At 42.3% G+C, this 12,609-nt stretch overlaps 1 protein-coding gene across 1 annotated transcript; it reads left to right on the plus strand.

The window, feature by feature from the left end:
- The first annotated feature begins 1,787 nt into the window (after window positions 1-1,787).
- On the plus strand, window positions 1,788-5,725 carry BCL2A1 (BCL2 related protein A1). Its single transcript, XM_014581630.4, has 2 exons — window positions 1,788-2,522; window positions 4,002-5,725. The coding sequence occupies exons 1-2, from the start codon at window positions 2,103-2,105 to the stop codon at window positions 4,107-4,109; spliced, it is 528 nt and encodes a 175-aa protein (XP_014437116.1). The 5' UTR covers window positions 1,788-2,102; the 3' UTR covers window positions 4,110-5,725.
- Window positions 5,726-12,609: the final 6,884 nt, after the last annotated feature.

Below are 12,609 nucleotides of genomic sequence, written 5' to 3' on the forward strand. Positions count from 1 at the left end.
GCCTTGCTCCTGGAGCGGAGGCTTCCCTGCTGCAGCGAAGGCGTCTCCCTGGGAGGTGGAAGAGTGTAATCAATAAGCATCAGTCTATCAGTTAATTGGTTAAACTCTAACATCCCTAGTCAGAACCTATTGTGACTCTCTGGAGTCAGCTTTGGATTTAATTATTTTGAGTAATTTTTTGTCTGCAAATTTTGCCATCCCACTATCCACCCTCTTTTCCAGATTTGTTGATATGCTGACTGCACAGGTCCCACAACAGATCTGTGGGGAATCCTACTACTTACCTCTCTCCATTGTGAAAACTGACCATTTATTCCTACTCTTCCATTCCTTCTTTTAACCAGTTACTGATTCATGAGAAGCCCTTCTCTTTTACCTCATGACTGCTTACTTTTTTTAAGAACCATCGGAGCGGTATCTTGTGTAAGGCTTTCTGAAAGTTCATATACACTATATAAATTGAATCACTGTTGCCACATGATTACTAGCCTGTAATTACCAGGAACTCCTCTGGAGCCTTTTTAAAAAAATAGGTGTTATATTAGCTACCCTCCATTTTCTTAAAAGCTGATTTAAGTGATACATTACATACTACAGCTAATAGTTCTGCAATTTCATACAAGAACTTTTGGGTGTACGCCATCTGTTCCCGGTGACGTATTTCTGCTTATCAATTGTTCCAGAACTTCCTCTTCTGACACCTAAATCAGGGAGAGTTCCTCAGATTTGTCACCTAAAATGAATTGCTCAGGTGTGGGAACTTGCAACCTGCAGTGAAGACGGATGCAAAGAATTCATTTAGTTTCTCAGCAATAGCCCTGTCTTGCTTGAATGCTTCTTTGGCTTCTTGATCATCCAGTGGCCTCTCTGACTGTCTGGCAGACTTTCTGCTTCTCATGTGCTTTTGCTGCTAGGTTTTCCATCCTTAGATATAGCTAGTTTCTCTTTAGATTCTTTCTTGGCCTGCCTTATTATGTTTTTATATTTGATTTGACAGAGTTGATGCACCTTTCTATTTTCCTCACTAGTATTTGGCTTACAGTTTTTGGAGGGTGCCTTTTTGGGCAAATCAGGGATAGAGGAGGGCATGGTTATTGGCCCCTACCATTCAGAGACCTTGCTCTTCTCTCCTGTCTCCCAAGCACCCTGTTGACATTGGGAGTACCAATACTTCTTACTCTGCTGCTGCTGCTTCAAGAAAAGCACCCCACAAAAAAACCTTACTAACTTGGCCCCCAAATGAGAGACACTCACCTCACTCACGAAGCACTACAACCCCAAAGGGGGAGGGGCAGGGAAGAGGCTTGCCCTGCTGCAGGTGGAAGCCCTAAGCCTCATCACAAGTCACATCTGGCCCATGGGCCATAAGTTCTCTCACCCTGATTTAAGACAATGCTTACTGGATAAATATGATCTTATACCTGGATTCTCTGGGGGATTAAGGAATTGTGTGGGGGAAGAACTGTGTCACAGTCACTCCATTCCAATCTTCAGAGCCTGATCTTTCCTCACATGGGGACTTTTGTGGGAATAAGGGTAGAGAGAGCTCACCCCCCTTTTTTCCACAGGCTAGAGGAAAGATATACCATATTTGGGTTCCTTCCTGTCATCCACTGTGAATATTTAATCACCATCCTCCTGCAGTCTAGAGGGAAGCATTGGCCACTGCCCGCATCAGAGTATTTCTCAAGAGTTGTATGTTCCAAGATTGTGCACTTTACTTTTAAAAAGAAATATTGTGCAGATCCTCCACTGGTGTAAACCAGCACAAGCTCATTGAAGCTTCATCAATTTACAGCAGCTGAGAATGTGGCCCTACTAATGTATTCTTGTAAGGCCACAACTCCTGCGTAATACATCATATAGGATAAAGTAAGGGGTTTGTGGTTTACGGGCTTTCTTTGACCTCATTGCATTTTTTTTTCATTTCTGAACTTATAGCCACAACCCATACATTCATTTAAGGAAGCTTTAAGTCAGTGGGTTGTACAGGAACTTGTGTAATGCAAATGAGTAGCTGGTAGTTAAGTTCAGCTTATAAAGTGCATTAGCACTTGCACACTGGTTAAAGGCTGTGCTTTGCTCTTTGCATTTGCTTCAAAATGGAAAGTTCTGAGTTCCGCTATGTTTACTATTTAGTCCAGGATTATCTGAAATACATTCTTCAGGAACCTGAGCTTGGACCAGCCCCAAGCAGAGTTGCTCATGTCTTAAGAAATTCTGCATCTTTTCTTCAAAAAGAAAACGAAGAGATACTGAAACCATGTTTGGACACACTTGATATTACCTCTGTAGATGCTGCCAGAAGAATTTTCATTCAAGTCATGGATAAAGAATTTGATGATGGAAACACTAACTGGGGGCGGATTTTGACAATATTTATGTTTGGAGGAATTCTTTCTAAGAGGCTTCAAGAACACAAAGTTCAGCTTACAGGAGATAATAAAGAGCAGATTTCTTATTTCATCACGGAGTACATTATAAACACCAAGGCTGAATGGATAGATGCAAATGGAGGCTGGGTAAGTTTCAGTGATGTATTTTATAACCACTTTTCACTGCTATCTACATCAGGATACTTTTCCTTTACTATATTTAAAAATGCTCTTTTAACTACTGTCAAAAAGTACTGTCAACTTAGCCACGGCTTTATCATTTCCTTTATTTAAAGCTTTTAAATATTGAATTCTTCCTTAAAACTGAAAGCAAATATTTTGTTTCAGATCTGAATTAGAGAAAAATACAAGACCTTTTTAAGGTGCCTGTGACAGTATAAACCACTAAAAGTAAGCCGACAGTATGCCTTCCAAGCTGAAATTAAAGTGAAAGCATGCAATAATGCTGTGAACAGCCTGATCCAAAGCCTTTTAAAATTTGTATAGGTGTAATCCTGCCCATAGTGAAATCAGTAGAAGTTTTGCCTTTGAGCTCAATGCAACCAGGTTTTCATCCCTTGTCAGTTTAGTTGTACAGTCTGATAATTAAGAACAACTGTAGTCAAATCCTGCTTGACTTATTCAGGCATTGAGACTACAGTAATTATGTGAGTGGAAATTGGCTGAGATATTCCTAAGACTTCTCAATGGCTATTTTACAAATATGAATAAAGTATTTAACAATCAGTATATATTTCTTTGTCCAGCATAATATATATGACCAGTTAATGAAAGTCCCTATGCTGATGTAAATGAAAGTTGTAGGAAACTCCACTCTTCTGCTTTGCAGTTTCATCATGTAAACTTGGTTTTCTGTAGGAGTTATGGGGAAGTTGAAGGTAAATGCCATCAGAGCCTGAGATCCCCTGATATTTTTTGTGTGTGTATGTATGCAAATGTCACTTTCTCTTTATATTGCCTCTTTGGGCCTTATTCTGCTCTTAGTGCAATTACTCTTGCTTTACATCCTTGTGGAGCTTAGAAATCAGGTTTATTTTCTCCTTTCTTATCTGTTCCCCTTTACTATTGTCTTTCTCCTGTCCTCTGCCTTTCCCACACTTTTCTCCAGCTTGCTTTTGCTCTATTTCTCTGTTGGGTAACAGTTGTAGTGAGTTCATGTATAGAGTCTCCTTTGCTTGCCTCTTTCCGTCAAATCTGTTTAAGATCAGCATTTATTCCTGATTTTTTTTTCTTTCACTGTATCAGGAATTTTCAGTAATTACGTCATAATATCAGAAAGAGATAGGTCCAGCCACAAAGTTTAAATCCAATCTAAATAATGAAACTTCCTCTGAAGGGATTAGGCACGGAAGGAGCAAATTTAGTCATGTTTTCACCTGGAGAGGAGACAGGCATTGAATGATTTGCAAATAGCTTCAGCTACTGTTTTAAAAGTCCAGTTCATTTTTTTCTGAGGCAGCAATCTGTAAACCTGCTTCTGTGGACATAAAGGCTCAATACCCTCTATTGAACTGAAAGCCTCCTGCTATCATGAATCAATGATGCATTTTTTACAAGCTCATTATTATAAAGGTGTAACCAGACTTTCTATATTCTTCTCCACAGGAAAACGGCTTCCTACCTATGTTTGAAGAAAAACAATCGTGGCTGTCATTATTCAACATTAAAGCAAAAATCATGGATGCTTTTTCCTTCTTCAGTCAGTATTATTGATGAGATGGAGATCAGCCTTCCACATGCAAACTGGACGTTGCAATGGGATTCATTAGAATAGTTTCCTGCAAGCAAGAGGAAAATGTATCAGCCTTCTGGAATTAAGGACAATGTTTACTTGTTTAGATTATATTTTAATTTATATATTTACTAGTAAATATTTAGCTGCTGGCTTATTTCACAGCAGCAAAGACTGGAATTCTCTAGCTATCAAAGAGGTACAGAACTGACAACCAATATGTCTCAAACCTGACCTGGAGAGAACATCTCTGGCAGGTTGGCTTAAGGTATGCAATCCAGCTACACAAAAACCGCATGCTCCTGTCAGTTTCCCTTACTCCTCACAGAATGGGCAGTACACAACGCTGGTGGGGGCAACCCTCAGCTTTCAATTTGGGGGTCTACACTACCCCTGCTAAATCGAACGCTAGAAAAATGACCTCCTGAGGGTTGATCTTTTCTGTGGTGTAGACAAGCCCCAGGAAAGACAGAGATCAAGTCAGTATTTGTCTTCTCTGATGGACTTTCAGGCTACATCTAGACTACCATGCTTTATCCGATAGTTTTGACAGAAGTGGCTTTTCCGAAATTTTGCCCGTCTACACTGGGACAAATTTCAAACCACCTCTTTTGAAAGAGCCATTCTTCCTTGTGGAAGGAGGAAGACAGGGCTTCCGAAAGAATGCGTGTGCTCTTCTGCAAAAAAAAGCAGAAGAGCAGGCATGTTACCTGGATATGGCGGAGTTTTTCCCAGAAAAGCTCCATAGTCTAGATGAAGCCTCAAAGATGTGCAGTATCAGCTACACATAATCCAATGGGTTAGGAGCAGTATCAGTTTTAATTCTGCATTTTAAAAATGTTGTGAATTAACAGCCTTACATTATTGCATTTTTGTTGTTTACTTTATCAGCAGAAGGTTCTTAAATAAAGGGACTAAAACACTTACTCATGAAAGCATATTTGAGTTCATGAGCTGGATTTGGGACCAGCAATTTAAAATGTGTGTAAATATTTACTAATCAGTACAATGGAATCTGTTTAACAATTTCTTTTTTAAAAAAAGATCCTTCATATGCATAGTGGATGTTCTTTTTATTTGCAATGGCCATATGATTTATTTGTGTAAAGAGATGCTTTTAAATGGCCAAGTGCAAAATGGTTATTCAAAATATATTTGTATCTAATTAAAACACGACCAATAGGTTGTTTTGTTTCATCACTGTGTTATTTTTTCTTTTCAGCCAAGTTAGATACTTTACTAGGTGTAAGTGTGGGCATAGCTGCAAATTCAGGCATTATGGGCCTGATTAGAATGACCATATTTCCCTCTGATGAATACAGGACACCTGATGAAATTACTTTTATTCAAGTGAGCTCAACAGCAATCAATCATACAAATGCTCAAATTAACATCAAGTTAACTGAGACTTTGTTAAAAAAAATACTACTTAGCTGGATTCTTTTTATTTCCCTTTTCTCTTCAGGGTACGTCTACACAGCAACATTATTTCAAAATAACTTAGTCCATGTCTATACAGCAGGCAGTTATCTCAAAATAATGTTGAAATGCTGTCAAGCTGGAGGACTTCTTACTCTGACTCCTATAGCCCTCATTGTACGAGGAGTAAGGGAAGTTGGAGGAAGAGTGCTCTTTCGAAATAAGTGCTGTGTAGATGCTCCCAATTTTTTAAAAAAAGCTATGTTGAAATAAGCTATGCAGTTGACATTGCTCAATTTGCGTAGCTTATTTCAAGTTAAGCCCTGCTGTGTAGACATCCTAAGGTTTTAGGGTTGACAGAGAGAAGGGTGACATCCCTTATCCCCCCCATGAGGGGAGGTCTCTCTCTCTCTCTCACACACACACACACATACACCTCTCTCACATGAGGGGTGTTTGACCAATTGCCCCAACCATCCCTGCCCTGTGCTTTGCACCCTCCATGTCTGGCTGGACCTCCAGGATGGACCTGTTTCTCCTGGTACTTGGCACTGCCTCTTTCCAAGGGAATGTATGTGCAGGGGTCACACAGGGGCTAGGTCTACACTACAGAGTTTTTGCACAAAAACGGCAGTTTTTCTGCAAAAACTCGCAGAGTGTCCACACCTCAAGCGCGTTTTTGCGCAAGTAAAATGAAAGAACAGAGGAGGTTTTCCGGTGTAGGTATTCCTCCTTCTACAAGGAATAACTCCTTTTTGCGCAAGAGCTCTTGCACAAAACGGTGTGTGTGGATGGGGAACAGGGTTTTTTTTGTGAAGAAATAGGCAATCAAAAAAAGCACAGGTGCCCTGGTGGCCATGCTGTACATAGCAATCAGAGTTTCCTTTTGAGAGAGCGTCCATGCAGTCTGGACGCTCTCTTGTGTAAAAGCGCATCACTTTTTTGATGCGCTGTTGCAGTGTGGACGCACTCTTGTGCAAGAAGTTTTTGCGGAAGAGATTTTCCGCCAAAAGCTTCTTGCGTAAGAAGCCTGTAGTGTAGACATAGCCCCACGGGTCACATTCCTTCCTCCCCTAGATTTCTGCCAGGGTTAACACCAGAATGTGGTCAGCAGCAGTCTTTTGACACTGTGCAGCTGCCTTTTGGCACTAAGATGGAAGCTGCTTCCAGCTGCAGAGATGGAGAAGATGACCTGGCCCATGTCTTTGCAGAGCTCTTCTCTCCCCGCACCCTGCTCCTGTTTGTTTGGAACCAGTTTGCCTCTTCCTGTCTACAGTTTCCAAAGGCACTAACACCTCCAGGCTGCTGCTGGCCACCAACATAACCCAGCCACCTCCTGGCCAGAGAGGTGGCTGAGCATGGGAGGGTGCCTTGGGGACAGAGCAACTTCATGTTCCCAGAGGGCAGAACCCAGCCCATGGTGTAGGTGAAGAGGATTCTAAGCCACTGTCCTTGGGGCTGCTGTGGAGTCTGTGGGGTATAAACAGGCTGGAAATTACTTTACCCCCACCAGTCCAGGGGTTAGCAGAGGGGCAGAGAGGCTTTGGCACATATAGGGCTGAGCTCCTCTGGGCCAGATCCAGTAGGTGTGTGGGTTACACATGGATCAGATTTGGATGGCAGCATTTGATATTTAGGAAACTCATTTAATGAATAAGGTAGAAGCTTTTGAAAAGTCACAGGAACACCCGCTAATGGATGGACCAAAGTGGACACATTTGTACTGAATCTGGCCTTATACTTGCTTTCTGATTTCAAATATTGCCTATTAAAGATTTCAATTTATGTTAACTAAAAGACCTTTTCTTTAATTATTAGGACTGTCGTATTCTCCTGGAATAACTGATGAGAGCTGAGACACGTTGGCATGTTCCCTGTAAGCTATGTGCATGTGTGACCACTCAAGAGTGATTCAGATGCTGCCCATCTGATTAGCAGACCACCCACAGCAAGGTTTTTTGTTTCTACTGGTGGTGCACATTTGCACATACCTCAGAGCACATAAAATTATTCTGCACATGGAAGGAAAAAATCCACACATTGATTTTGAAATAATCAAAATCCATTTGAAATAAATTTGAAGTAACAGGCTTCTTACTCCAACCTCTGTGAACTTCATTTCATGAGGAGTAAGGGAAGACGGGGGAAGAGGGCTCTATTTCAAAATAACTGCTGTGTAGACAGCACCAAAAGTTGATATAAGCTCTTAGCATATCTCAAGGTACGTAGTTTATTTTGAGTTTAGCTTTGCTACGTAGCCATGCCCTTACAGATTAGGGATTTTAAAGCAGTTCAGTTCACTGTCAAACACAACTCTAAGGCTACGTCTAGACTGGCATGATTTTTCGCAAAGGCTTTTAACGGAAAAGTTAAAGCACACGTGCCATGTGTCTGGGGGCGGGGCTGCGCATGTGCCGTGCGCCCAGAGGCGGGGCCGCCCATGCGCTGTGAACCTGGGGCCACGCATGTGCTGCGCGCCCAGGGTAGGGGCCGCCCATGCACTGCGAACCCAGGGCAGGGGCCGCCCATGTGCCACGCACCTGGGGGCAGGGCCGACCCAGATGATTCGGTGGGCACACATAAATGCCCTGGCGGGTGCCATGGTGCCCACGGGCACCACATTGGAGATGACTGCCCTAATACATCTGTTAGTCTTGAAGGTGCCACAGAACTCCTCATTTTTTCAATATATTAACTATACAAAGGCAACTTGACCTTTTACATTGACTTAGAATTACAGATAGATAGTGTAATAGTTTTAGCACTTGTCTTTCATCTCTAAAACCTGGGTTTAAGTAAAGAAAGCTAGGATTATCCACTAAATAATCCACTGGGACTATGGACTATCTTCACCAATAACAAAATCTATAGTTGCTCTGTACTTATGAAACAGAACAGCTAGCATATTTGGCACCTATTTTTACTGTTATATTAATCATTCTTTGTACTACTGTAGTTTCCAAGAGCCTTAGGCATGGAGCAGGACTCGTGCTAGAAATCCTTCTCCAAGGATTTTACAGTCTAAGTACAAGACAAGAGACAGCAGCTGGATGCAGACAGATGGGTAGTTCAGGGAACTAACGAGATAACATTGGCTAGCCTGAGAGGCACCATTCTCAACACACCAGCATCCCATTGTCAAGTTTTTGTAGGCCTCATAGCAAAAGGGATTTAAGGATTTTGAATGTTTGTTTTGCAGATGTTTACAGGGAACTTTCCCCAAGGCTGAGCAGATTCTTAGCGAAGATGTTTCTTGCGAATTGAACAAGTGGTCAATGAAGGCGGGCATTATGGACCAGTCAACCTTTTGATACCAAGTGAAAGAAGATCAGTAGAGTGGGATAAGTCTCAAAGCACCTTGAAAACAAACACAAGTAGTTAATGTTTGATATGATAGAGAAGAAAAAAATCAGCAAAGGGATTTGCAATTATGCTGGTATATCTTTGATTTCTATGTGGTATCTATGTATATTTGTAGTATATTTTAATGCTTATTGCCGCAGTCTTGTAGAATACCATTCACATTGTTTGGTTACTGACATGAAGTTATGCACCACCACAACTGCGGTGTTATCTATATCGCAGCCACTAAAGATATCACTTAAACTGACAGGCAAAATATTGGAGCAGCAGACAATGCTGTTTCTGGAGGAAAGCGCAGTCAAACGAAGCGAGGCAGCACAGCAGAGGAACACATCAGGCTAATAGTCAAGGAGTAGGGATGTAAATATTGATTCAAACAGTTAATGTGTTAAACAATTAAAATTATATCATTTAACTGGTTAACTGTTGGCGAGGGTAGGGCAGCCAGAGCAGGCGGTCTCACTATTACTGTGGAGTCCAGGTTCACTAGGACCGGGGCTGTGGGAGCCAAGGCTGCAAGATGCCCGGGAGCCAGGGCTGCAGTGTGGCCAGGAGCTGGGGCCCTGGGGAAACTGGGCACCAGGATCAGGGCTGCTAGTGCCATTGAGGGAGGGCCTGGTGCCATGGAGCTGGAATCTGGTTCTGATGTGGTGCAGCCAGGTCCCACCTGCTGCTCATATGGTGCTGCCTGCCACCCTGACCTCTTGTGAGATTCCTGCCAGCCAACTCTATGTGGCTGGCAGTCCGGTTAACCGGTTACCAAATAAGTGTTCTGATAAACCTAATGCTTACCAGGTAACCAATTAACCTTTTGCTTCCTTATCAGGAAGTAGTTGGATGTCATTGCAGCAAATGATGGTATTGAGACCCTATCTGATCACCTAATCCCATTTTCTTACCAATGGAAGATTGGTCTTTATTGTATTTACCAGTGTTTGGCCAGATGTTTTAAATGACCCAAGTTATCTGGATTCTGCCCCTTTCCTTGGGAGATTGTTGCACAAGTTAATACATGTTCCTGACAGACATGATGCAAGACAGGGCAAACCACAGAAACCGCTGAGACAGACTGAAAGGGAAGAACCACATGGACTAAAAAGTCACTATTTCGTGTAGCTCACAAAATTCCCCTAATGTTTGTGAAACTGTCTCCTTCTCTCCACCCGTGGATGTTTAGTTACATGAGGATGGGGAAATGCTTGGTTTACAACTGTTAAATTATATTAAGTTGTACTCATGCCATGGATGGCAGAACCAGGATAGGGGCAATTTCTTTATGTCCTGTCTACACTAAGCAAAAAGGATTTGTAACCAAGTGTTGGATAGGATGTATTTCTACACACAGTCAACTTCAGAATGCTCGAAATTATGGTGCGTGTGGGAGGTAATATTAAAGCCATTTTTGCCACCTTCCTCAGCTCAGGCAGGCCAGTGAATCTGGAGCAATATTTTTACAAAGTAGTGTGTTTCTTTGGGGTTGTTGTCTTAGTCTGTTTCAGCAAAAATGACAAGGAGTCCTGTTGCAGCTTAATGACAATCACATTTATTTGGGCATAAGCTTTTGTGGGCTACAGCCCGCTTTGACACAATTTTGTTAGTCTTTAAGGTGCCAAAGGACTCCTCGTTTTTGCAAAGTAACAAACAAACAAATCCCCAGCCCTCAAAGTATATTAAAAGATACTGTTAGGGCTTTTTATACATAGGAAAGAAGCCACACAGACCCTGGACATCTTCCCAAAATATTTTTGACAGTTAGGGTGTGTCTAGACTACATGGCTCCGTTGACGGAGCCATGTAAAGTAGTTTACACAACATAGTCAATGAAGTGGGGATTTAAATAATCCCCGCTCCATTAAAATAAAAATGGCCGCCACGCTGTGCCAACAATCAGCTGATCCGGCACAGTGCAGCAGTCTAGACGCGGATCGATCGTCAAGGGAAGCCCTTGTTGACCGATCTGTGTCTAGACTGCCACGCTCTACCGGATCAGCTGATTGTCAGCACAGCATGACGGCCATTTTTATTTTAATGAAGCGGGGATTATTTAAATCCCCGCTTCATTGACTATGTCGGGTAAACTACTTTACATGGCTCCGTCGATGGAGCCATGTAGTCTAGACACACCCTTAGGGTATGTCTACACTACCACCCTAGTTCGAACTAGGGTGGTAGTGTAGACATACCCTTACTTTCAACTGGTTGATTTTTAGTAGTAGATGCTAAAGTCTGAAACATTAAAATAAGCCTACCAGGATGTGACTCTCCAGGCATTCTAAAATCAGAAGTCAAATCATGAGATTGGCTTAAAATTACAAAACTTTTTTTTAAAAAAACAATAGTGGGTGCTTTTATTTGCCTGGCTTCTTTTAGAGTACACATGGTTTTCATTTTCAAACTGTTTGGAATTGTGATTATAAATTTCTGAAAGCAGAGATTGTTAATCATCACTTGACTCCAAGAGCTATAGGTTTAAGAACACCAACCACTGTGCCACTGGTGATAAAACCAGGAGAGTTGGTAAGGCTAATCTTCATTTCAAATTTACAGTGATTTGCCATCAGAGTGAGTGGCACAGGTTCTCATGGGTGGCGAGGATAACAGAACCAAAGAACTGGAAGGGATCGTGAGAGATCATCTAGTCCAGTCCCTTGCACTCATGGCAGGCCTAAGTATTATCTAAATCATCACTGACAGATGTTTGCCTAGGGAGACTCTGGAATTTCCATCACTAGATTTTTAGAAGCAGGTTAGACAACCTATTCCACTGCTTAACCACCAGCACAGTTAGGAAGGTTTTCATAACACCCAACCTAAACACCTAGGCTGTGTCTAGACTGGCCAGTTTTTCCGGAAAATCAGCCGCTTTTCCGGAAAAACTTGCCAGCTGTCTACACTGGCCGCTTGAATTTCCGCAAAAGCACTGACTTCCTACTGTAAGAAATCAGTGCTTTTTGCGGAAATACTATGCTGCTTCCGTTCAGGCAAAAGTCCCCTTTGCGCAAAACTTTTGCGCAAAAGGGCCAGCGTAGACAGCTGAGATTTGTTTTCCGCAAAAAAGCCCGGATCGCGAAAATGGCAATCGGGGCTTTTTTGCGCTAAAGCGTGTCTAGATTGGCCACGGACGCTTTTCCGCAAATAGTACTTTTGTGGAAAAGCATCCATGCCAATCTAGATGCTCTGTTCTGAAAATGCTTTTAACAGAAAACTTTTCCATTAAAAGCATTTCCGGAAAATCATGCCAGTCTAGACGTACCCCTATTGCTTCCTGTTTTTTCCTCAGAGCTAAGGAGAACATTTTTTTCTCCTACTTGTAACAATCTTTCACACACTTGAAAACATTTTTCGTATCCCTCCGCAGTCTTCTCCAGACTAAAACCTATTTTTTTCAATTTTTCTTCATAAGGCCACGTTTTAATGGTTTTGTCCCAGAACAGTCCTGTGTAAGGGCTTAGAGGGGTAGCCAGCGATACTGTTAAAAACAGCTAGGAAGAGTTTACAATACAAAACCACATGGGACTGATGTGTCCCCTTGCCAATGCCTCTCCCCCTCCTGCAAATGCTTCCAGGGGCTTAGCCAGCTCCAAGATACTGTAGGCAGCCCAACCCTGGATCCAGAAAACCCCTGGGCAGCAGGAGTATGGGCGCTGGGGATTGCCCAGCGCAAGAAATTTACCAGAACCCAGCAGGGGAGTGGAGGCC

This window comes from Pelodiscus sinensis, chromosome 14, assembly GCF_052426305.1.
Source record: "Pelodiscus sinensis isolate ZL-2025 chromosome 14, ASM5242630v1, whole genome shotgun sequence".
In the NCBI taxonomy this organism is placed as follows: Eukaryota; Metazoa; Chordata; order Testudines; family Trionychidae; genus Pelodiscus; species Pelodiscus sinensis.